Raw genomic sequence first — 25,217 nt, 5'->3', positions numbered from 1 at the left:
CTACATGTGGTAGTCATTTAAAATGCAGGTGAAATGAACAGAGACATTTTGGAAGCTAGAACTGTGAGTACTTTGGATGTGGGCCAGAATGATTCACTGTCTTATTTTTTAAAAGCTTAAAAAAGCTTTGGAAGAGCTTCAGGAAGCACTAGCAGAAAAAGAAGAGTTGGCACAAAGATGTCAGGAGCTAGATTTACAGGTAAGAAACAGTAATTGCTTATTTCTTTAATATGTAGTGGCACTGCTATTAAGATGCAGAAATTCTGAAGGACAAAGTGAGTTGTGCATTTATTTAAGTTTCTATGAGAATTCTTAGTTGTTTGTGAGGGGAAAGCAATTATTCTGTACTCCAAAATGCAGTTACTGGAAATAGTTTTCTGATGGAAGTGTAAGCTGAGGTCCTGTGCCAACTGTTAACTCAAAGGTTGTTTGGTCTGTTAGTTTTGTGTTTACTCTTAGTAGCAGGTAGCATCAAACAATGTTGTTATGGCTCTAAAAATTGCCCCTTTTTTTTTTAGTCACTGCTTCCTCTAGTCTTTTGAACTGTGTCCAAAAAAATCCAGTTCATGTAATAATCAGTCATTACATTTAATCATAGAAAAATTATGCTGTTTTCAATAGGGGCTGATGAAAGGCTAAAATTTACTTTTTCTCATGCACAGTTGCAACATGGAGGATATTTCAGGAAATACAAATAATGGAAACTAATAGATTGTTACTGGCGTTTTCAAATGACACTGATAATACTTTCATTTTTAATGGATATAGAAGTTAAGTCACTCTTTAGAAAAAGGAAAGCAGACTTCATAACAATAAACAGGAACTTGCATTTCAATCAAATTTTAAAGAAAAAAAGGGGGAAAAATCCATTTGTTAGCCCTAAATACGATTCCTCTTTCATGGCACTATAGTCTGAGAATAGGAAGAGGTTTATCTGGTAAGGCAGTTTGTCTCAGATTTGAGTCTGTGCAGAGAGAACATTTGGGTGGCATGTTACACAGCCAGTATAGCACTCTGGCTCCTGTGAGGCCCCCACAAAACCAGAGGACAGTTTTATATTTCTTACAGGTAATGATGACTGAAAAAGTAGAATACTTCTAAAGTACCTTATAGCTAATTGCCATGCCCAGGAAGATATTATTAGAATTGAATTGATATTTAATTTTCTTTTTACTTAAGGCAGTAGTAAGGCTTCCTAGTGAAAGCAGAGATCTAAAAATACTTGTAAGCAGAATCTGCAGGAGAAAATGATTTTTAAATGGGCAAGGGGATTGATTTGGCAGCTGAACTCACAGATTACAGTTGTTAAACTTCAAAAAGCGTGTTCGCTGTTCAAAAGCTCTTTCTTCTAGAGGTGTTGGGGTAACAATTTACTTGCACTTTCTGCTTCCGTTAGGAGGCTTAGTATGTCTCACTAGAGAAGTCCCAGGCTTTCTCCTGTCTCCACAAACTTCTCTTCTGAGATTTCTCTATTAATTTGACAGGTTACATAAAGCCAGTTGCTCATAACATAGCATGGGTCGGCTGAAGGCATGAAAGGTGTTTGAGGGAAAGGTACTGCTGAGTATAAACAGATGAGTTAAAGATACCATAGCTCTTTAATACTGTGGCGTGTTTTTAAAACATCTTTTCATAATTTGTGTTGACTGTCACCACTTGTTACGATGAAATAATAAAGGAAGAAGAGAAAGCTCTCAGAAAGAGCAAGTTTTTTGTCTTTTCTCAGTTCCTGAGTCGTGTGATAGGTTTTTGGTTTTGTTTTTTGAGTCTGACATGGGTGGGTTTTTAACATTATTCTAAAAATGTGAATGTTGTGCATATTTAAGGAGTAAGGAGTGGCTGAACCTTGGAACAGGAAGTATTATGCTGAGCAAGGCTCAGATATGCTCTCTACTCACAGGTGTTTTGTGTACATGTATCTCTTAAAGTGATCTCTGATATGTAAAAAGAAGTGCACCTAGAAAGCCAGCACCTAATGAAGTGGTAGATTAACTACTATTTTGTTTCTTATATCTGACTGACGGACTTTTAAATTATGATTGCAAACAAACTGTTTCTTAATATTGCATACTGTAGGTTATATCTGATGTTTAATCTAATAATGTCACCATTATATGTTTTTATTTGTTTATTTTTATTTGAAGCCATAATATTGACTGACGCTTCTTATTTAAACTAATTCTTAATAAATTCACTTGTAAGGTCTCAGTCTTCCTTGATATTTTCCAAGAGTATAAGAAAGGTAGGTTTTCTTTATGATTCAGGAAAGCATAACCCAAAAAGCGTATTGTCCCTGTTTAAATGCCAGTTAACTAACACATGCTACATGCTCTTATGTTTGACAGGATGTTAAAATTAACCCAACAGCTTTCACTAGAAAAACTTTAAAGGTTCTATCCTCTTAATCCTTCCCCATTTTATGGCTGTTAATATACTTACTGTTCAATAAAGTGATGTATTCTCATTTGCTTAGCTGTGAACACCTTCAGTATCAAACTTGTTTGATTGTTGCAAAAAATGCATGTTCTACATAAAGCTGTCTAGGTTTTTTTTTGCGTGTGTGCTTACTAGCTTATGGCACCTGAAACCGCTTCTTGCGCAACCATTCACTGCTGAGCGCACGGCAGTACTGTGTTAGTGTCCTAGCCAGTGCCATCCTGCTTTTTATTAAGTACAAGCAAGATGGAGAGTACCTTTACACCGATACTTTAAGCTTTTTGTCCAGCGTCCATGGTATCCTTTTTAATGAAAGTACCAGTTTCTCTCCATGTCACGTTGTCTGCCTTTACCATGGTTTCAGTTACAAAAATTTGTCTTGTTTTAGAGGGACTTTTTCTTTAGTGCTTCATAACTGTCATACACTAAAGCATCTGTATGCTCAAGTGTGCTGTGTAAATTACATTCTAAAATTTCTAAATGCTCAACCTTTTTCATAAACTAATTTGGTGATGTACTGCTGTCTTGCTTTAGTTCTTTCCAGTTGGCGAGGTCTTACAATGTTGATGCTGTTTTATCTGCACTAGGTGACTGCCCTCCAGGATGAAAAAAACAGCTTGATGTCAGAAAATGAGATTATGAATGACAGGCTAGAGCAATTAGATGACTCTCTTGATGATCCAAATACTGTGGTTGCAAAAAAGTATTTTCATGCACAGTTGCAGCTGGAACAACTGCAAGAAGAAAACTTCAGGTATGAAATGATTTCTCTCAGAAATCCCTCGCTTGTCGTATATATCCTGATAATTTCTGGTACTCTTTCAGGATTTTCCATCTCATTTTCTTTTTATAGAAAACCTTTTGAGTACTGTAAAAACATATTTTAAAGACAGTCCTTGCCTTTAAAAAGAAAAAGAAACTGTTACTTGTTGTAGAAAATATTACTTTATAATTGCCATATTGTAGCCATTTGACACTTCAAAAGAGGTGACGGAAAGCAGAAAATGAGTGCCAAAGCAATTTGTGTGTAAACAAAAAACCTTAAACACCCGAAAAAACACCATATCTCTTTACTGATTTCTTTGACCTATTGGTCTTTTTCCCTGTCATCCCTGTGAGGGGGCGGGGGAACACTTTTCATTTGATCCTTGATATTGATATGGTAAGCTTGCAGTATACAATAAATGATGATTTAACAGGTAGACATTAAAATGTTCCGTGCTTACAGTACTATTTTTCTGGCTACTTAAATCAGTAGGTTTCCTTTGGCTTATTTTTAATATTTCTAGCACTAAATGAAAAATGTGTAATACTGATGAGTTTGTAACAGAGTTCCTGGTTTTGATCTGATAGGCTTGAAGCTGCAAAAGATGATTATCGTGTCCATTGTGAAGACCTAGAAAGACAATTGATTGAACTGCAACATAGAAACAATGAACTAACCTCTTTGGCAGAAGAATCCAGAGCCTTGAAAGATGAAAATGATATTCTTAGGTATGTAATAGAGAGAGTTCCCCACGCACACATTAGGAGGATTTAATGACTAAATCCAAGGCTTTGTATTTAACAAGAATTTTTCTGAGTCGTTACTTCTGCAGATAGATCTTATCTGAACGGGATCAAAAATAAATGTTGGAAAAGGGCCCTTTAACAAAGCAGAGATGGAGTACAAGCTTTCAGGCATAGCCTCTATTGTTTGCATAAGAATAGCAACATGGAACTTTTCTGTGAGGCACGATTAATGAATACAGAAATTATTATTCTTTATGTGGGATGGAAGCTGAAGTTCTGCAAGAATTAAGAAATTTTTGGCGCGCGTGTGTGTGCATTCTTATTAAGGGGACATTTGTGTTGGCAAGAGGCTGCCTTTTCTGTAGAAAAGCATATATGCAGCTAGAACTTTAACATAACTTTTGATGTCAGCATTCTAGGCTAGATTTAGGTTAGCAACACAATTAACAAAATGATGAAATACACAGTAATCTTGATGAGAATAAAATTGCAGCTTGTGTAAAGTAAATTACATATCAGACCACCCAAGAAATATCCAAAGCAAATCATATTGCAAAAGCAGGTCTGCTATTCATAAAACAGTATGAGTAAAGCATGGAAAGAAAAGTGGTTTCAGGTGTTTTAACTTATAGTGGTTCTTAAATAACATCTGAAACAAATCTTAACTATTGATTTTTGTTCCATAATTTTCTTGTACTAGCTTCTAGTGATATGTCAGATATTAAACATGGATATTAAAATTAATTTGTGTATTTGAGCCAAATATTTTCTTACCATGTAGATTTTTTGTTAATGATTAGCTGGTAATTCTTGGTCATATCTGCTATTGGTCATTGTCATAGTGCAATTATGCTCTAATTATGTATAATTATGGATAACCCCACAATGAGAACATCTGCATGTTTTTTCCCTTACCAGGTACAAATACTTTGAGACGATTATCTAGCACAGGATGTGGTGGTGCATTTACATTGCACTCCACAGAATTTCCTAGAGATATTTGACACACTAACCCTTGCTCTTACTTTTAGCATATGAATGTCAGTCTTACTCCCACTTAAACCCCATGGTGATTTCAATTTTCATAAGCCACCTTTGCATAATGCAAGTCTGCAGTGATTATGCATTTAAAAATATAAAGCAGTAAAATTTAACTCTGCTGTTAAGAACGTTGCATCTCCCTTTGAAAATAGCTTGAATATGCATGAAAGCAGAATTTGAGTTTTTTAATCTTTTGAAGAAGCATACTTCTTTCTTCTTCTAATTCCTGTTTATACTTTAAGGACTACTGCAGACAAGGCAAGTAAGCTGGAATCAACTGTTGAAGTGTATCGTAAAAAGCTACAGGATCTGAATGACTTTCGCAGACAAGTCAAATCTCTGCAGGAAACCAACATGATGTATATGCACAATACAGTCAGTCTGGAGGATGAACTGAAGAAAGCCAATGCAGCACGTGCCCAACTAGAAACCTACAAAAGGCAGGTAAGGCTGCATCTATACTTAAGATGTCACTTTTTCCTCAGATAATTAAAATAAAATTATTTAGTTAAGATGACTAAGTTTCATGAAGAAACTTGAACAGCTTAATTTAACAGCCCATGGACTTAACCTGTATTGTCCCCTTAGAATTTGTTATTTGTGAAAACTCCTTCATACTCCGCCATTCACTTTTTCTGTTTTCCCATGTTTATTAAACTAGCGAGCTTAACTTTAGTTGGCCTCTCAACTGATTGGTTGTCCATGGTTTGCAGGCTTTTCTTCTTTACTTTAGCTGAGGTAATTTGTGTGCCTGGGAGAGGTTGCTCAGCTATTACTGAGATCACTTGTATGTAATCTTTATAAAAAGGTCCAGGAGCTTCATAACAAACTATCTGAAGAATCAAAAAGAGCTGATAAGCTAGCATTTGAAATGAAGCGACTTGAAGAAAAACATGAAGCTTTAATCAAAGAAAAAGAGGTAAGTCTCTTGAACAAGAGTTATTTGAACATCTAATAAATCTCTCTCAAATGTTCTGCTTCAGGAAAACCTTCCCAGAAGTAGTGCTACCATAAAAATGAAGTTTAGCACCTCATGTGTGTATATATACACATATAAAACATAAAATATGTCTTAAAATGTGTGTTGGTACTCTTCCTCATTAGTGTTACTTGGTCTTAAAGCGGTGCAGTATGACTTAATTCCACCTCAAATGTATCTTCTTAGAGACTGATAGTACAGTGTGATGCGTTAAAAGAGACAAATGAAGAGCTCCGGTATTCACAGATGCAGCAGGATCACCTGAGTCAAACAGGTATTGCTTTATCTTCAGAGGATTTTTAATGTATATTAGTGATTTTTTAAAGTTTGTTTAAATTAAACTTCCCATGCGATTTCAGGTGCGTCTCGTATTAAAAGCCATGAGAATCTTGCTGCTGAAATTCTGCCAGTGGAATATAGGTAAGACAAAGGTTGAGGTTGTTTTGGGATTTTCATGGGTGGGACATAATATTGTTTCTGAGAAAGGTCAATATTTTTGACAACATGACTCTATATCCCATTTCTTGCTTTCCCTCCATGATGGACCTCCATGTAGCTGTTCATAATTATTTCCCTGTACAATAATTACTTTGCATTCTTTCTTAGAAACATATCAGATTGCTGTATATGAAGTTTGGCTTGAAACATCCACTTTAAGGAGCGAAACAATTCTAATCTTGCCAGTGGCAGACAGAATAAATAATACACAAAAACTAAGACAAAACGGCTAAAAGCAGGCTAGTGTTACTTTTAAAGTCTGCCAGAGTGAAACACAGAGGCACAGTAAAATCTGGTTTTGGAGTGACATAATTTAAAGCTTTGGTCATACCTCTTAAATGAACTATTGTCATGCTTGAAAATTGTAAGCTACCTTTTAATAAAAAATGGCATTTTTACCCCAACTATATCCTTAAGAAGAACTTGTTTCGCTCACTTCAAGGTTGGGGGAGAGAACAGGAATATTATCTCCTACAGTTAGTCACCTTTTTCTTAATTAACAGTGACTTTTTTGTTGGTTTTGATTCAGAGAAATGTTTATTCGGCTGCAGCATGAAAATAAGATGCTTCTATTACAACAGGAAGGATCAGAAAATGAACGTATTGCAGAACTCCAGGAACAGCTGGAGCAAAAGCATCGGACAGTGAATGAACTAGAAACTGAGAAAAGGTGATGAGTAAAACAGCATCTTAAAATATAACAAAAAGTGATTTCTGGACCTTCAGAGTGGCCTTGTGGTTTGCATCTGTAGTGTAGCACTGTGCAGGAAGCCAATTATCCTTTTTCTTTCACCAGTGTAATCATTAATGAAGGGTTATGAAGCAAGCGAGAAGGAAAATAGCTTAAATGTGGTGTTGTAAAATGTGATAGATCCGTGTGTAGCATACTCTGAAGAAAGTGTTGCTTATGGGACACTCTTCTTGGCTCTGAATGATTCTTTGTAAACGAGGAATGGATGTAAACTCAGACTAATCATGTCATAACACTGGGATATGGTCTGAATTTCTCTATCAGTTAATGAATGCTGAAAGCAGTTTACTAGGATATGAGAATTTTGAGTAGTTAAGCTTTCTCAAAACTCAGAATTATTCTAGGTCTTTCATTATAATATATTTAATAAAGCTGCCATGTATTTGTTTCAGCAGAAGTTCAAGCCAAACTAAAAACATTTGAAATCACTTGCTTTGTGGCTTAAGTCCTGCTAGCTAAACGCTCTGAAAAGTTGTCATCCAGATATGAAACAGAAAAAATCAAATTGTCTGTTGTAATCTATTGAGATGGGTAATAACTGTCTTTTCTTTAAAGGCTAAATGAAGAGCGTATTGGGGAGTTACAACAGCAGATTGAAGATCTGCAAAAGACTTTGCAGGAGCAGGGATCCAAGACTGAAGGAGTAAGTGAAAGTTCAGACTTCTTGACCTTGAAGATGTCATGCCAGTTTTGTTTAAAATCCTTCAGTGTAATGTCAAGTCCTTTGTTTAGATGGGCCTCTTCTTTTTCGGTGTGTCTAGTACTGATAACTACTCAAAAGGCAGGATCCTGGTTTGGTGTTTTGTCTTGGATTTTTTATTTAGTTAGTTTGAAAGGCACGAGTTTATGCAGTAGTAAGAGTAAGCAAGCTCAGAAGCCCCTTTGGGTCATCCAGCTCCCCCCTCAACTCCAACAAACACACACCTTTCAAAAGACCTTACAAGCAAGGATCTTGTTTGAGGTTGTTCAGTGTATTCTAAAAACTCTCTCCTGACTAGAAAAAAAACACTTCTACAATTATAGGTAGCACAGACTTGGCTCCACTGCGTTCATGAGTTTAGACTCTATAGTATGAGAATCCACAAGACCCCCACACCAACTGCATTTCAGTTGAAAAGCTCATGGTTTTTGGCATACCTTTCCTGCATCCCCCCTTCCCCTTCTTTAAGGAACTGTAACTCTTCTACCTTTTCCTTTTTATAATCTCTAGTTTTATGATTATATGTTGGCCTAATGAGAAGGATAGCTTTAAAGGAAAAAGATGCTGGATTTGGTATTTCTGTGATGCAAAAAATTTGAATGTGGTTGTGGAAATAAGCAGTTTTCTTTGGATTTATTTGATTTGACTTATTTAGGTATGTTAAGTATTCTTGGCTGATTTGTAAGAGCATTTTAACATTGCATGATATGAAATACTGAAATACAACTGAATTTTAACTTTCCTTTTATAGTCTAGCAACCTGAAGCAGAAATTGGCAGCGCATATGTAAGTAAGGCACTTGCATCTGCAATAGCTTTTTTATGCTAAATAATTCAACTGTTGAGGCACAAACTGCCTAAGTCTTTGTGGGGATGTCTTGTTTTTCTAAGCCACTGATTGGAGAATCGTGCATGTAGTGAGTTAAGTATTAGCATTGTAGTTTTGTCTAATCTGAGCGTGATAATCTTGTAATACTAATCCACTTAACGGTCTCTTCATCACCAATAGCTTTTTAACTGTTCTTATTCTACAACAGACTGCTAAAACCATTACTCTTACTGGACTCGAAACGTGATTCATTCTCCTGAAATACCTCCATCCTTTCAACAGATGCAGTTCCTGCTAAGGAGATGCTGGAGGGTTTTTTTGGTTCATTTTCTTTTTTGTTTCTAGTTCTAGGTAAATGTGACTCAATTCAGAAGTCACAACTTTCATGGTTTTTCAAAAATACATAGTAATATTTCTATTTAAACTCAAAAGAATTGCCAGAGTTTAAAATAGTTGTTTAAACACTTCCACCATCAAGTTTTAGCTTTCAGCTCTTAAAACTGTTTGTTGAATTATTTGTAACCTAAATCCTTAGCCCAGCCTTTCATTTGTAGGGAAAAGTTGAATGAAGTTCATGATGAGTTACAGAAGAAAGAGGCTGATCTTGCAGAACTCCAGCCTGATGTTAGTCAGAACCGTAAGTTGTTTTGTGTGGGTTTTTTGTGGTTTGGTGTTTTGTTTGTTTGGGTTTTTTTAATGTATTCAGACTGTGTTAAGTTTCTTCTGAAATGATTCCCATAGCCCCTGGCCTATGAGATATTTGTCTGGATAAGGCTTTCTGCTACAGCTTAGTTTTAAACCTGAAATGGTGGTAGGCAGGGAGAGGTTCATGGGGGCTTAGTTTTCTTGAACAATACTCTGCAGAATGGGAATTCAGGGTCAGGTGGGACCTTATGGTAAAACTGAAACAAAAATAAGGACTTAGGAAATCGTGTAGTAGCTAGACAGTTTATTTTGGGGGATGGTTAAATCAAGAGAACTCGGAAGCCTTGAAAGAACCATGTCTATTTTTATTTTATATGTCTTTGTTGACAATTTCTGTAAATAGCCCAGAAGATTGGAGAGCTGGAAGCAGCTTTGCGAAAAAAAGATGAGGATATGAAAGCAATGGAAGAAAGATATAAAATGTACCTTGAGAAAGCAAGAAATGTGAGTGGCATATTTCTGAACATACACATTCCTCCCTTATACATTGCTAAACAAATTGATTTGAGTAGCCTCCCTCTTCACCTCTCAATTAAAATTGGTAGCTACATGTTACATTTTTAGTCAAATTGCTCAACCGCTGTCAGTTGAGTGTGTGAGAGAACGGGGGTTAGGCTGAAGCATGAGATGCATTAATGATTCCTTTCAGCCCTTTGGTATCTTCTCTTGTACAGTGTAACAGCCTAGTTTTCATCATAACTGCCTTAGCTAGTGCTTAGTCTTTTCAGATTTCTATTGTGAGCAAATGAGATAGAGCTGTTGAGAATGACACCTGACTTGTAATGCTTTTGTTTTGCCTTGTACAGGTGATAAAAACCTTAGACCCCAAGCTAAATCCAGCTTCAGCAGAAATAATGTTGCTCAGAAAACAGATAACAGAGAAAGACAAAAAGATTGAAGCACTAGAGGTAAAAATTTACATATATTTAATAATAACTTCTGACATGTTCTGCTGTCTATGATACTAGACGCTCAAGTTACTGTTTCCTAATGATCCAGTACCCCTCAATGCTGCATTCTGTTAGAAACTGCACAGACCATCAAACCTAGAGATTTTTAATTTGGCTTAATTAGCCATGTATCCTAGTATAAGTCTGTCAGAACAGTTTGAAAAACACTGTTGGAAAATAATGTACAGCTGAAAGTCTAATTTGGATTCTTTCTAAACCCTTTGAAAAGCTGTAAGTGAAATACTTTATAAGACTAATAGTTTTGTCGTGTTACAGTGACTTGTACAGAGCTTCAGAGTCTGACCTTTTTCAATAGTAATGTAACAGTGTTCATGAGGAACTAGGTATTTGAGCAGTGATTGTTTAATTTACTAGACCTCTGATATCAGTGGTTTTATGTACTGGAGTTCTCGAAACTATATAGAAGAGTAAAACCTGTTAATTCAGTAAAATCTGCTTGACTGAAATCCTGAAAGGATTGGTGACAGTAGTCCAAGGACCAAAAAAAAAAAAAAGTGGGAAATGCTGCATTCAGTTTTATAGCAATATTGATGGGACTGGTTAAAATAGTTACCTGAGCAAACACAAAATTCCTCAACATGAGTTAGTAAGTTGAAAGGTCTGACTTTATAAATGCTGTGGCCTCAGATTTATTCTATGTGTATGCACTAGGTAAGTGTACTATATAGTAGCAATTCAGTTACATGATACAATTATTCAGCCACTAAAGATACGTTCTTGTCTTTTTTTGACTCTCAGGTGAAAAAATTACTAAATTATTTATAGACTTTTCTGATACACTCTAGACTTTCATGCATTTCCCCCATACCACTTCAAAGCATGTTTCTAAGCTGTGTAAAGTTTAGCTTATTTTTGAAGTAGTCTGTAACTTCTCTCATAATCGTGTATGGAAGTATATTTACACTGCTAAGCCTTCTAGTTATTTTGCATATTTAAGAATTTCTGCTGCATGTATTTATTTTACTCAATGGACTGCAGTAAATTTATGCAGATTACTTTTGTGTGTTAATTGAGATTGTCTTCTCTATTGTGTGCTTGCAGGCTGAATACAAACTTGCTAAGTTACGTGATTATGAGGAAAAGCTAATTGTAACTGCATGGTATAACAAGGTGGGTCAAAGTTAATTTGTTGGTATCTCAGAAATCAGAAAAACACATTTGACACTTAAATCTTACATTGCTGATTTTTTCTTTTTTGATTCACTATAAACAGGTGCTTAGGAGATGAAGCTAGTAGTTTAGTTATGTGTAGCAGAAAAACTGAACTTGCAGATTAGCATGGCCTTGTCGAAAACCAGGGAACTAAAGAGAGGAACAAAGTTTGAGAGTTCCAGTTTGAATTGAGATCACTCTTCCACTTGCTAATTCTGACTTCAAGCCAGAATGCAAACTTGAGTGAGTTCTAGCTGGAATTTCCAGTCCTATTGAGATAACTTGGAAAATGCCAGCATAAAGGGAAAATATTTTAACAATTATTTTGTAAAATTATTTTTTATATGTTTTCTGCTTGTCTTTTGTACTTTGGAACAGGAGACTTAAAATTTGGCATAGGCCTTGACTTCCATGTTAGTAATGTACTACTTGCTGCCACAAGTTTCCGTCTGGATTTAGCAGGCTAAATTCCTCAATGTTCAAGTTTTTGGGCTTGAGACAGAGACCGACCGTGGTTCAAAAGGTTTCCAGGCTCCTGTTTTAGGTGTTCAGAGTCTTTAGCGCAGTATTTGTGAAATAAAGCTAGAGCTATCTTCTCATCCTGCAGCAGTGTTACAAAGGTTGTTAGAATGTTTGGTGTTAGATTGCTGTGAAAAGGACTGGATAAAGTTGTTCATATGAAGCAACATTTAAAAGAGTTTCATAAAGAAAGACTGGAAAGGGAAATCAAAAAAGTAAAATTATATGGCTTAATAAAGGAACAACTTTACAGTAAGCTAAAATTAACACATTGTATATGAATATCAACGCGTCTTATTTTCTTCAGCCTTGGTTCATACCTTTTATGGCAGCAAGAGGGGGTACATAAGCAATACTGGAAAAGAAATTCTGTGCCCCTACTAAGTATGCATGTGCTTTGTGTATGAAAGATGGCCATTTTTTCTTCTGCTTTTGCTGCAGTGTAAATGTTGTGTAACTTATTTGCAGAGCCTAACTCTTCAGAAGCTAGGTATGGAAGCAAGACTGGTCGGCAGTAGTGGTGCCTGCAGAGATGGTCCTGGACGCTCTTTCCTAGCTCAACAGCGTCATGTCACCAACACCAGAAGGAATCTCACTGTTAAAGTACCAGGTGCAGCATCTGATTAAACCACAAGGACCATGAGGAAAACTTAACTGCTAAAGTGTCCTTAAATGTTTTATAGCTTCCGCTTTAACTACTTGATGAAAGAGGAGGTTAAAATGGTGGGCAACTGCGAATTCAACATCAGAACCTGTCAAGAAGTGATTAAGTTGATCCGTGGTCTATCTAGAAGGTAGCACATAGTTTTCCAAGTAGAAGTAGATTTAATAACTGCAGTATGTATTTACAAGCACAACTTAAAAAAATTATATTTGCCTTCAGAATATATTGTAAATATAAAAATTGGCTCTATATATTTAAAACTTTATTTAATGGGTTTGGGCTAGAAAGTTGACTTTTGTAATGGGAAGATGTTATACAAAAATGTACTTCAGGAAACTGGCAATATTGGGCATTTTTGCTGGGCTCTTCTAAAAATAAGCTTAAAGGATTGGTACCATGTTTTAAAAACCACTTTTTTAGATTACAAAATATGATTTTAAAAGCAAGAAAATACTTGCATTTAAAGTTGACTTGTTATATAACAACAGAAGACAGGATTTGTTTTGTCATCTCAAGTGAGAAGCAGAATTACTCAGTTTATTTAAAAAAGAGAAGATTAAGTTTGTGCATATATACATTAAGGAAAACCTGTCTTTAAGATGTTGAATTCCCTAAAGCCAAATAAGCTGTCTTTTCCTCTGTAAGAAAAAAAGCTATTATAATAATTGAAAAGTCTAGGCTATGTTTTAAAAGTCTGGCGTATTGGTACCCTGCATTTATTTGCAGAAAGGGGGGGTTAGGTGGAAAGGAACCCCATTTATTTCCAGCTATTTATACAACCCTGTGCATAGAAATTATTTTTCTTTTTTAAATGTAGTTTCACTTATTCTGAACTAACTGTGCTAGGCAGATGAATGAAAGATAGCTTTGCTAGTTGTTGGCAGTAAAGATTGCTTGTTGGCAGGGAGAAAAGTGCATAAACTGTAATTGTTTTTGCAGTATCTGGATCAAAGATGATGAAATGGGGATTGATATCTGAAATTTGTGTGCGGGAAGTTGCTTTCTTTCACAAAATTTGTATCACTTTATTTACCAAATGTCTTATTTTTGTTGTGAACTGTGTTTTTTAGCAACCTTGTTAATGTCCTTTCTTCTTCGCAAGCTGTCTAGAACAAATTCAATATACTCCTAGTTAAACTAAAATTACAACAGCCCTTAAAATGAATATGAATACACTTAAACTAAGTATTTGAGGGTGCTGTACCAGTCCGTGATCTAATATAAAACTCAGTCGTGTGTGTGAATGAAAGCACATGTCTGTCTTAACCATTAAGGCCCTCTTTGATTTGAGAGCAGGGTTCAGCTTTGCGGAATTTAAGTTTTGAATTGTGAAATTTGAGTAGTCTTCTGTTCTGCATGCCCCTCAGTACGGCTTGTTCCTTGATTTCTTCCTTCCCCAGCATCTTAAATTCTTTATTGGGCATTGCATGCAATGCTAGAGAAAAGGGCAGTATTCATTTTTAATACTTAGTTAGCGTTGCTTCTTCATTGTGGTGATAGTTTTACAGTGCTATACATTTAGGCATTTAACAGAGATTTCCTCTTTCAAAACTTATGTCTACACAAGGCGTTATTTAAAAGCCAGTCTCATGCTAAATGTGATATGAGCAGAGAATATGCCAGACAAACTGCTGTTGCAGAGTTTTGTCTGTCAGGTTGTGTTCTTCAGGACTCTATGCTTCTTTGGACTACCTCTTGGGTTTTGAGGTCTTTTATTGCTGCAGTGATATTATTGGGGTTTGTATTTCTAAGATATAATTGCTTGTGTAATCTGCTAGTGGTGTGGGAGATGGTGGTGAGCAGTGGAACGGGAGACTAAGTCTTAGCAAGATGCTTACATTTCTAAAGCCTGGTACTTCGGTGTGTTCTAGTGAAATGTGAAGCTGTCACTGATGGTGTCAAATGGGTCTCTTAACCCTCGTTCTTTACAGCATGGAACTTTCATGGATGTCTTTCCCATACTCATCTAGTTAGGCTTGATGCATTTGTCATACTTCTCGCAGTAGTAGAGCTGTGTCAGTAGTCGTATTGGGTGCTGAATAGTGAAAAACTTGGAGCAAATGTCTTTGTACGCTTCTCAAAACTGCAGACCCTGGGACCAAAAATGATCAAGAACCTCCCTATCATTTAATTGGAAGATTATCTTCTGACTAGTACTGGAAGAATTTAAATATGGAACTACAGGCAGGGATCAACCTTTTTCAGGGCAAGCTTGTCCCCAATAGTCTTATTGAGGTTGCCAAAAATGAATTGGGTTTTCAGGTATTAGATAAAACTTTACTTATTTGGGACTCTTCCAAACTGTTCAAAGTTAAGCCTGTGAATATAACTTAAGTGTTTCTTTGGGATTGCGAACCTGTTTAAGAGTGGCTGGTTTATAACTGGTTAAACTTGGGTTACGAGCTATGAATGAGGAACTGATCTATAGAAATATTTGATTATAAGCCATGGTGTTGTATTCGCTTCAGCTCATCTGGCTGTGCAGAAAGGATCATTAGAATGAATACCATGTTAATGTTAACTTCATTCATGTCAAACACAAAAAGCTACCAACAGCATTTCTGTGTTACAGCGGAGTTGTATGCAACACGTAGCAGCGGAACAGTGTCAATACAATGTTCTTTCTAATGTGCACCACTGTTGAGGCAGGGCGAAGAAAGAGGCTCCTTGTCTCTGCTGCAAGACGAATTCGTATCATGCCCAGACAGCACAGTTAGGAACAGACTGAAATTAGGAGATGAAATCATTAAATATTGCTGAATTTAATCAGCATAATTAGTAACGTTAGCCAGTTTCCAGTAAAACGGGTAATATAGATCCAAAGAAACAAAAATATGTTCTGATTGACATATTTGTTAATATTTTTTTATATAAGATTAAGAATAACTAATATGACAGATAAGTGTTTTGTAGCAATAATACAAATTTTGGACTAGTAGGTTCTGTTAATCAAGGTGGATCAGGCAGCAGTTTTGAGAAGATTCTTTTCCAACAACTGTATTTTACTGGATTAAGAAAAGTTCACTGAAAGTAAATTTTCACCTGATTTTTTGTTCATTAAAAATATATATATGGGTATTCTATTTTCTACAATATACACTTACTTGGAAATAAGTAATATAAGCAATACTGATGTTTTATTTAGGTAGCCATAACTAGTTTAGGAATTAGAAAATGAAAGCAATTGTTTAAGAGTTCATAATGTCTAGTAAAGTAATTTTCTTAACTTTTTTTGCTTTTCTCCCTTCCCCCCTCCCCACTAGTCAAGCTAGAGTTAAGGTTTTCAGTGTATTGGTGTCTACATCTTCTGTTTAAAAAATATATAAACACTGTGTTGGATAGAACTTGAAAAATTGCACTAATTTTTAAACTTTTTGTTTTATTTTTCTTTGGAAAGAATTCTTTTATATTCACATAAAGATTTTTAAAATTAATTCTTTCGTGTCTTTATTCCAAGCAATGTATATAATGGTCCCTAGCTGATGTAAGCATCCGTATTTCTGGGCAACATATGAACTGGGTCTGCATGTTGATACATAGCCTGTAACATGACATTTTAGATGGTGAATTGTAACAGGTATGTATAATGAGTGTGTGTGTGTATGTTGTGCTGTAACAACAACAAATCAGAGTTGTGCTACCTTCCCCTCCTCTTTTCAGTTCACTCCTGCTTACAGTTCTGCCCCCACACAAAGCTGGTTACGTCTACTCAGTCTGCTGACAGTATCCGAGAGCTGGGCAACTGACCCTGTGAAGTGGAAATGCTAAAACCCACTACAAATTAGCTGTTGAGTGACTTCAGTAATTGCTTATTGCTACTGAAATAAGTGAGGGTCTCTGCCTGCTCTCCTCAGTGCCACCTGAGAGGACACAGAGGACAGGTACACACCTGTAAATCACCACGTTTGTTGTTTGGAAAACTCACTGCCCTCTACAGTCTGCTTTGCAGGTTATTTATGTGCCCAGTTCTTAGTCTTGTTGACAGCTTTCTTGTTCCCTGAGCACTGACCTCAACGTAGAACTGAGGTTGGGAATGAGAGCAGGCAGCCGGACATGGGTAAGTAATGATTTCATTGCCTTGGGCTGCCTTGGGAGCTGTGTGATACCTCAGTGTGGGAGGGCCTTTGCACTGGCAGAAGCGTCCCAGTGAGTGTGAAGTGAATGGCCAGATAGTGAAGAACCATTTTTGCTCCTTTCTGAGGCTGGATGGAAAAGCATTTTCAGGCACTGATGAACAAAAACTGCAGGTGTGTGTTGGAGGAAGAAGGGAAGGGAAGAGGCTCTCAGCTGTGCAGGAAGCTTGAGCCAAGCTGCAGGATGTTTTCAGCCTGTATGTGATCTGTCACAGCCACTGCTGTCTTCCTGAGTGCAGAAGGAGCAAGTGAGGATTGGTGTGTGCATGGGGGTGACTCTTTCCAAATGCTGAGAAGCTATGTTCAAACACAGACTGCCTGTGCCAAGCCTGGGTCTGTGACCCTGTCTGCTTATGGCTTTTTCTCATGGCTCCTAAGAGACAAGCACTGCAGCAGCAGGTTTGTATGTTTAGGCAAGGGCTGTCCCTGAAAGAGAGGTGCAGGAGTACAGCCCCAAGCACAAAGAAAGGGAGGAGGTGAGGTCAGCTGTACATGGGAGATGGCTTCGGTGGAGGGGGTGAAATATCCAAGGAGCCCTTATGCAAAATGGTCCTGTGAAATGTGCTCCGCTCAGAGTACAACAAACCCAGCGGAGACCCGGGGAGAAGGGGGAGGAAGCATTTGGATATAGCAGCAGCCTGGGAAAGGAAATAGGACTCTGAGCCAAGGAGTGGGGGGGAAAAAAAAGTCAGATGACACCTGCAAACTGGAAGTGCTTTGGGAGTAATGCTGTGCACAATAGAAACTCATCACTGCTCCCCTCCCCAGTTTCCAGTCGATTCCAGGCACACAGCCCACTTCCAGCCTTCCCTTCTGCTTCTCCCAAAGAAGAAACAGAAAGACCATAAGGTCTAGAAAGTCAAATGAACTTCCATGTTTCTGCTGCAAAGGGAAGATGTGGGAGTCCCTTTCCCAGAGGAGGCCAAGAGGGCAGCTGGCATGGGGAGAGGAGGAAGGGTGGTGAGCCTGGGGTTGGGGATGGCTCATCCCACTTCCAGGGAGAACCTGGTCAAGTCTCCTGCATTTTATAAATAGGTTGGTTTGGTTCCCACCACGTGTACTCATACTTCCACCTTATGGATCTGCGAAACAGGAGCCTCAAGTGCCAGAAAGAGCATCTTATTCCAACCTCTTGTCTTCACTCAGCTCTGCCTGGCACAGAAAATCAGAGGAAGGGGGCAGAGCCTCCCCACCAAGCCCTATGCTTGAAGGAGCCTTACCAGAAGTTGTGTTCACCTGCTATAAATTTTGCTTTGTGTTATATGTGTATTGGAGGAGAAGAAAATGCAGGTTTAACTAAAAGGATTTAAAACCCACCTGGGCATTAATGCTTGCATGAAGAAAGGATGCTTTTAATTCCTTCAGGAGATGACTTAATTCTCAGAAGAGATGCTGGGGAGAAATTTGCTTCCTCTAGGAACATGCATAAAGTACTCCAGGAAAAACTGAAAATTAACAGGAAAAGATTGCTTTCTGCTCAATTCCTCAGCAGCTGAGCAGGAGCTGGAGGAGTGTGTTATCAGTGCTGTGTCGTACCATGCCTTCCTGCCTTGTGGCCCCAGTCCTGTTCCCAGGAGCTGCAGCTTCTCACACCTGGGGGCCTCACCAAGGTCCCATGGTGTAACTGTTACCGAGTTTGATGCTTTGACTGGTGTTAACCATCAGTTGTCAATCATGAAACTGTTTCACCTTGCATGTGATAGTTTAAAATAATAGTAATTTGTTGCTGGTGTTTTCTAAGGGACCCTTTAACTCATTAGACTGAGTGCAGCAGGCTTAGCTGTGCATCGTGTGCTGCTGGAGCTCAGCCCTCTGCTCCCCACCCTGGGCACACCAGCTACTCCGTGATGCTGGGCAGGTAAAGAGGGAGGATTTAGCATATTCTAAAAGGCAGGACACAAACTTCTATAGCTACATGTACAGATGTTTTAGAGATGTCTGTCAGGGTAGACAGCACTCCCTGTGCTCCACATGGGTGTTACACTCTTAGTTTCTGTGGCACACCAGGATCTGACCACAGGCTTTGGTTTTCCCACTAGTTTACTTGTACTGTCAGGATCACTTATTTTCATCAGTTTTGTAGGAATTGCCTTTGCAGTTACAGTGCCAACCTCTCTGCTAATGGAGAGCAATGCCTCAGTGCTGTGGGTCAGGCACTGTGGCTGTAGCTGCCCAGGTGGGCTTGCAGCCCCCTGCCACCCCCTGCCCTGGAACAGGGAAACACAGCCGAAGGCTACAGCCAGCACTTCTGTGTGCAGAATGCTTCATGACAAAAATGTTTTGGTAAGGATTTATTGATGCATGTGAAAGAAGTTACAGAGTAACTTTTAAAATGGATTATTTGTCAAGGATAACAAAATCAAAAAATGTGGGCACTTACTATCTCTATCAAACTTATAAAACGAGGGCTGGTACTGCTTTTCTACAGTATGCAGCCACAGCCTGAACACTGCACTCTCTACAGTGTTGCTTATTCTCTTGCCACTGTGAAGCATAGCCATCCATCATAAAATTAGGAAAGCCCCAAGTCCCTCATTTACAGTGCCATATCATAAGCCTAAAAGTGCCCATGTCATGCAGAGTGCGAGGTCTGCTTGTAAAAGAAATGATTTTGCAATTGCTTTAGAAGAAGCAAACAAACCACCCAGCCTCTCCCTGGAGCCAGGCGGTTATTACCACTGCCCAGGGTTCGTGTTCTGCATCCCTGCCAAAGGATTTTCCCTGCAAGGACCGTGGCCGAGGCTTCCCTACCGAGGCACGGCACAGATCTTGTAGGGCTTCGGGGCCATGGTCATGCCCAGCTTGAACTGGAGGTCAAGCGTGGTGTCTGGGGGTGCCTGGAAGGTGAATTTCTGGAGCAGACCCGTGAAGAAGAGGAAGAGCTCAGAGCGGGCCATCACCTCGCCCAGGCAGGCACGTTTCCCTGTGGAGACAGCCACCCGTGGCATCCTCAGCCTGTGCTGCCTGCCCAGCTGCTTTCGCTACCAAAACCACCTCTGCCTTCCATTAGGACCACAGCCCAGCTGTGTTACCCCCTTTCCAGAATGAGTTTTGCAGCCACTGCCCAATAAGGGCATTATTATTACAGCATACATTGCCCCCCGAATGGCATGACACTGCAAAGGCACATGTGTGTAACCACATGCACAGGCATTGTATCCTCCCCTGCTTGGAGAAGCTGCACTCACATGCGTGGTCTGGATGTGCACGGGCTGGCGGAGGTGATTTGTTTGAGCCACACAAAAGAGAGCTACCACAGAAGGGGTGTGTGATGCTGGTACCAGAAACGGGTGCTAAAAGCAATCTCCCCAAGGAGGCTGTTGACTGGGGTACCCTGTGGTGGCAATGGTGAAGCCCCTAGTACCTTCAGCCATGTGGGAGCAGGAGCACAGAGCAATGCTCGTGCCTTGGTGAACGTGTTTCTAGGGTCTCTGGCATTTATGTATCTTTTATTCATCTTCATCTCTTCTGCACATGTGAAGAGAAACAAGAAAGGGCTCAGAGTGTGGTTGCGGTGGTTTGGGGTGGCCACTTGAGTGGCACCTTCCAGGGTGTAGCCAGCGTCTGCCCTGTCCATTGCTATTTTCCTCTGTCTCGCCACTGTGCAGTTGGAAGCCCCATCCCAGTGCCTCAGTACGAAAGCATCAAAATCCAGCAAATCTTACCTATGGAAAATGGCATAAAAGACTCCCTTTTCCAGAACTGCCCATCCTTCAGGAAATGCCCAGGGTTGAAAGTGTCGGGAGTTTCCCACTCATTCTTGTCAAACATGACAGAGGTTAAATTTGGGAGCAAAACAGTGCCCTAGGAGGAGAAAAATAAATTGACAGCAGGAAGGGAATTTTTATCTTCCAGTCTGCTCTTCATGAAGAACATTAGTCAAATTCTGCTGCAGTTATTTGTCCAACATCCACCCTGCCACACGGCCAGTTTTTTCTTCTACTTGTCTGTTTGGAGGTGCAATGATTATATTACCATGTTTTTCCCTCATCAGCATCGTTTTTATCTGCTGTAATCTTGGGCCAAAGTTCCTGTAAAAGCACCGTGAGATGCAATCTGTGCGTCAATGGTGTGTGCGGGGGAGTGTCTCACTCTGCACCATTCAACGTGCTGGAGATCACTGGATGGCAAAAATACGTGTTCAATAGGAGTGAACTCTGGATGGGGCAGAGACGGTGTGGCTCTGCCCCTCCTGTCTGCACAGGAGGGACCTGGCCCGGTGAAACGTGCCTGGGGAACTGGGAGGCTCTTGCTCAAGTCTCAGTGCTCAGGAGTGGGGTTACCTTTGGTATGTGGAAGCCATCCAAGACCGTGTCCTTCACCGTCAGTCTTGGCACGTTGAAAGGGATGATGTTGCTTTTCCTCTGCACTTCGTGGATGACAGCATTGGTGTAGGGCATGTTGCTCCTGTCCTCCAGGGCTGGCAGCCGTGCCTGCCCGATGACCAAATCGATCTCGGCTTGCACACGGGCTGGTGTGAAAGAGGAGGGATCAGCCAAAGTCCAAAAAAACCCAAACCCACCCTTGGAACAATATGGGGTGGTTGCTGTGAGGGTCCCCCAAGGACCGACCTGGGATACCTGCCACTGTTTGCACCTCTTTTGTGTGAATGCAGGGGGATTCACGATTTTTTGTCTCAAAAGAAGACTGTCTCGCAAAGTTGCGAGGGCTAAAAGCAAGGAAAAGCACTGACATTTTGCTAATTGTACCTTGAATTTCTGGATATATGGCCATAAACAGTAGACCCCAGCGGATGGTTGTGGAAGTGGTCTCGGTCCCAGCAAACAGCAGATCAAGCGTGCATGCCACGAGGTTTTCAACCTGGAAGCTGCCGTTGCCATTTTCCTTCACAAAAAGATGCGTTAGTGCCACATGCACAGCAAGGGAGGCCCTGACCCCAGGCTTATTCCAAGTCATCCCCGAGAATTTTGGCAGAAGCTGCTGGCCTCCATCCTCTTGATGGGTGCCCTGAACCTGATGTTCATGCTAAGCTCATCAATAGCTGCAGAGGCAGCTCAGATGGAGAATTTGGGCTCATTTTTTTGTCCCTCCTGATTTCTAAGCCCTGCTGTGGACGGGTTTGCTCTGTGTTGCTGACCTTGGCTATCTCCTGCAGGTAGCTGTCAATGAAGTCTCGGCTTTCCAAGGGGTTCCAGTCCTCCTTGTGTTTGTTGATCTTCTCTCTCACAAAACTTTTCAACAACCTCCAGTTTTTAAAAATGGTTTGGTGGGATCCAGGGAAGAACTTTATTATAGATGGGAAAGAGTTGTACAGCTTTGGACACAAAAAGAGAAAGGCAAATTGAATAAAGGACTGAAAAACCCCTCCTGTTACCAAAACTTGAGGAGCCTGCAGTGCCAAGCTTACTAAATTGCTGGAGTTGGTGGATACAGCTCAGCTCCAGAAGAGTGTTACAAGGGATTGGCATTCCTATTAGAGTGACTCGTGCATTCCCGGTGTTACAACAGGCAGGCTGGCAGTCAATGGGCAGGAAAGGTGGGTTGGGTGACAGAGAGGGAGGAACACGAGCATTGCACCGCTTGAAAATAAGGCAGAAAGACATTATAGACAAACCTACCCTGTGCAAAGGAACAGGGAATGACAACAAAGTTTGGTGGTGAAAACACTACAAGTTTTGAGGTTGACTCCAGAGAAGATACTATGGCATTGCAAAACTGCACACCGTCCGTGTTGGTGGCAAGAGGGCTGTACCTGACTCATGATGGTCCCGTGGAGGCTAACCGTCTCGTCCATCAGCTGCAGCAATTTTTGGAATTCCTCATCGTGGTAGTCAAACCGATTGCCAAAGGTGACGGAGCAGATGATGTTTGAAACGGCATTATTGATTTTAAAGTGAGGGTTGAAAGGATTCCCTGGAGAAGGAAAGGGGAATGATCAATTCTCTTCTGGCCTTCACAGAAAAGGAGAAGAAAACACAGTTGTCAGAGCTGAAATACTCAACAAATATGAGTGAAATGAGTGGCCCCTGATGGGCACCCTCCTGCGTCACTGCTGTCCTAGGACACTTCACCACCCCCTATGAGCTGGCCAAGCTTGGCTGGGCAGACCCAGGGTGGAGCAAACATCCCACCCTCAGTCCCAGTTCGATCAGATTATGGAGATGTTTGTTTAATCTGGAAAGCAAGGTCTATAGGAGAGTGGATGTTATTTGAATTAATTGGAAACATTGGTGTTCTCACACACATGGGATTTTCCAGAGATCTCCAAGAGAGCAGTAGGCTGAAGGTGGGCTATGAATTATGCTTTGGGTGTTACCTAGCTGCATTCACCAGCCAGTTTGAGAGTGAAACACCTGTAAAAGGGAGCTGGGATGCTGGCAAGGTGCTAGCATCACTTGCAGGGTGAGGTATTTTTCAGCATGCAGTGAATCATCAGTGGAACTATAACGGGCCACACTGGTTCCTGCCTTCAGCAGAGCTTATGAGGGCCACGGCACTCACCCTGCTCGTCCCCAAATGCATCCACGAGGCATCGGCACTCCTCCTGGATGCGCTCCTCCAGGCTCCTCTTCCCTAAGCCGAAGTTTCGGAGGGTGGTCAAGGTGAACCTCCTCTGCTGCTTCCACAGTTGCCCATTGGAGGAGACCAGTCCTGGCAGAAACACCATGAGCCAAAGCAGATCCCTCCACCATGGGGGAAAAGCTCCAGGGCTCTGCCTTACCTCCAGCTGTCTCGGACCCAAAGCAGGGTCAACGCTTTGATGTTACAGCTGAGATACGTGTCCTGAGGTATAACTCACCTATGTGGCTAAAGATCTCCTTGTCGATAGGAATTTCAGGGCGATCTATGAAGTTTTCCCCTTGGTGTACAAGAACTTCTTTAACCATCCGCAGCCCATTTACAAACACAAATGATGTGCTGCCAAGCTGCACGCTGAAGATGTCCCCATATTTCTCAGTAAGCTGAAGGTGAGGGGGAATAAACAAAAGGGGTTTCATTTGTGATGACTGTGTCTGCTGTGACAGGCAGCCCTGGCAGGGGACACAAGTGAAAATAAGGGAAGCTGAGAGCAGGAGGGGAGATGGGATGTTCACAAATGTCTGCTTGACTGCATGCAGTCTTTTTTTCTTTCCTCTTTTCTTGAATCACTGATCAGGAATTGGTGCTAATGGGCCATAAATCAAGTAAAACTCTCCAGGTTTGATTTTTTAGTCCTGTGAAATGTGTCCATTTTTTTTCACTCCCTTCTCAAACACCCTTCCAGCCCCTGGTCAGACCTACAGGGCTCCTACAGCCGTGACTGCAACCATGCTGTCATGCCGTGCCCTTTGCCCAAAGGGCACCTCCATGCTTGTCCCCCTTCTTGTACCTGGGCAAACTTCATCCACGTCGCTGCTGACGGAGGGCAAACCTCCTGCCTGCCCTGGGGTGAGATCCTTTGAGTCCTCATGGGCCATGAAATTTGGGTTAACCCCCTCCCTGATCTGCAAAGGTTGCGTAGCCTCAATCCCCTTCTGTCCCCTTCCCTGCAATGCCCACCACCCCCGTACCTTCTGCACCAATGTATGGGGATTGGTGGGGTCCAGCAGGTAGATGTGCCCCACGAAAGGGAGGGAGAAGGGGCTGGGAGGGTAGTTCTTCGGCTTTCTGTGCTTCATGTAGTCGGCAACGAGCAGGAAGACGACGAGGAAGACAAGGAGCATCTGGAAGGAGATGCTCTCCCAGAGGAAGCGCAGCATGGGTGGATGGTGGGGCTCCGCAGGTATATGTCTCGCAGCAGGTCAGGGCAGGTTGAGCTCACGGGGCACCACCGAACCCCCCAGGCACAGGGGCAGATGGGCAATGTGCTGGCACAGCTGTGGGCAGAAACACAAGACAGCATGGAACAGCTTTTGCTGACCTGGCCTGGAGGCTACGTTCAGACTCCTGCTTTCCCAGGTTTCAGCAAGGACCATTTGATTAAACCCCTTCTTGATTAAACTCAAGCAGTTCCTCTGATCTCATTGAAAAACCCACAAATACAAACCAAAACACTCCCAGCTTCCCCTTTCCCCCTCCCATCTCCCACCGCTGCTCTACAAAACCCCGGTGATCCACATCCTTGTCTAAAGGACAGAAACGAGCTTTGCGGGGCTGGGATTAAAAACTTCTAGCAGCCTCGCCGTGCTGTTCCCACCAGCCCATGGCTCAGTGCAAGACCCACTCTCTCCTCCCCGTGGTGCCCTCACCGTGCCGTGTCCTGGCGTCGGCTTCCCAGTGCCGGGGAGGCTCCAGCTGGTCCGAGTGCCTCGCGCTTTCCTCGTTTGCAGAAGCTCGTTTGCTGGTAGGAAGAGTCCCAGGCTGAGCCCCAGGTCAGTGGGGACATCC

The 25,217-nt window shown here is 40.9% G+C and overlaps 2 protein-coding genes across 3 annotated transcripts in view; one reads left to right on the top strand and one right to left on the bottom strand.

Moving 5' to 3' along the window:
• HOOK1 (hook microtubule tethering protein 1) overlaps positions 1 to 16,190 on the top strand; it is a 28,317-nt gene extending 12,127 nt beyond the window's left edge. The window contains exons 8-22 of one of the 2 annotated variants that reach the window (XM_075759254.1): positions 116 to 199; positions 3,024 to 3,190; positions 3,790 to 3,930; positions 5,232 to 5,433; positions 5,798 to 5,908; positions 6,155 to 6,242; positions 6,328 to 6,388; positions 6,996 to 7,136; positions 7,773 to 7,860; positions 8,669 to 8,703; positions 9,300 to 9,382; positions 9,794 to 9,894; positions 10,257 to 10,358; positions 11,463 to 11,531; positions 12,561 to 16,190. In XM_075759254.1, the coding sequence (XP_075615369.1) occupies positions 116 to 199; positions 3,024 to 3,190; positions 3,790 to 3,930; positions 5,232 to 5,433; positions 5,798 to 5,908; positions 6,155 to 6,242; positions 6,328 to 6,388; positions 6,996 to 7,136; positions 7,773 to 7,860; positions 8,669 to 8,703; positions 9,300 to 9,382; positions 9,794 to 9,894; positions 10,257 to 10,358; positions 11,463 to 11,531; positions 12,561 to 12,719 (1,632 nt within the window). In that variant the 3' untranslated portion in view covers positions 12,720 to 16,190. The remainder of the gene's footprint in view (positions 1 to 115; positions 200 to 3,023; positions 3,191 to 3,789; positions 3,931 to 5,231; positions 5,434 to 5,797; positions 5,909 to 6,154; positions 6,243 to 6,327; positions 6,389 to 6,995; positions 7,137 to 7,772; positions 7,861 to 8,668; positions 8,704 to 9,299; positions 9,383 to 9,793; positions 9,895 to 10,256; positions 10,359 to 11,462; positions 11,532 to 12,560) is intronic. The other variant, XM_075759255.1, reaches the window with a different exon arrangement.
• A 2,977-nt stretch (positions 16,191 to 19,167) lies between these two features.
• On the bottom strand, positions 19,168 to 25,217 carry LOC104632733 (cytochrome P450 2J2). Its single transcript, XM_010298703.2, has 10 exons — positions 25,079 to 25,217; positions 24,401 to 24,706; positions 23,650 to 23,812; positions 23,352 to 23,501; positions 22,603 to 22,763; positions 21,988 to 22,164; positions 21,599 to 21,734; positions 21,173 to 21,360; positions 20,555 to 20,693; positions 19,168 to 19,812 (listed from the first exon to the last, which is right to left on the bottom strand). Exons 2-10 carry the CDS (start codon positions 24,587 to 24,589, stop codon positions 19,637 to 19,639), a joined length of 1,479 nt encoding a protein of 492 aa, XP_010297005.2. The 5' UTR covers positions 24,590 to 24,706; positions 25,079 to 25,217; the 3' UTR covers positions 19,168 to 19,636.

The sequence above is a fragment of the Balearica regulorum genome, chromosome 8 (assembly GCF_011004875.1).
Source record: "Balearica regulorum gibbericeps isolate bBalReg1 chromosome 8, bBalReg1.pri, whole genome shotgun sequence".
Classification (NCBI taxonomy): domain Eukaryota; kingdom Metazoa; phylum Chordata; class Aves; order Gruiformes; family Gruidae; genus Balearica; species Balearica regulorum.
This window is presented reverse-complemented; position numbering and strand designations above follow the sequence as displayed.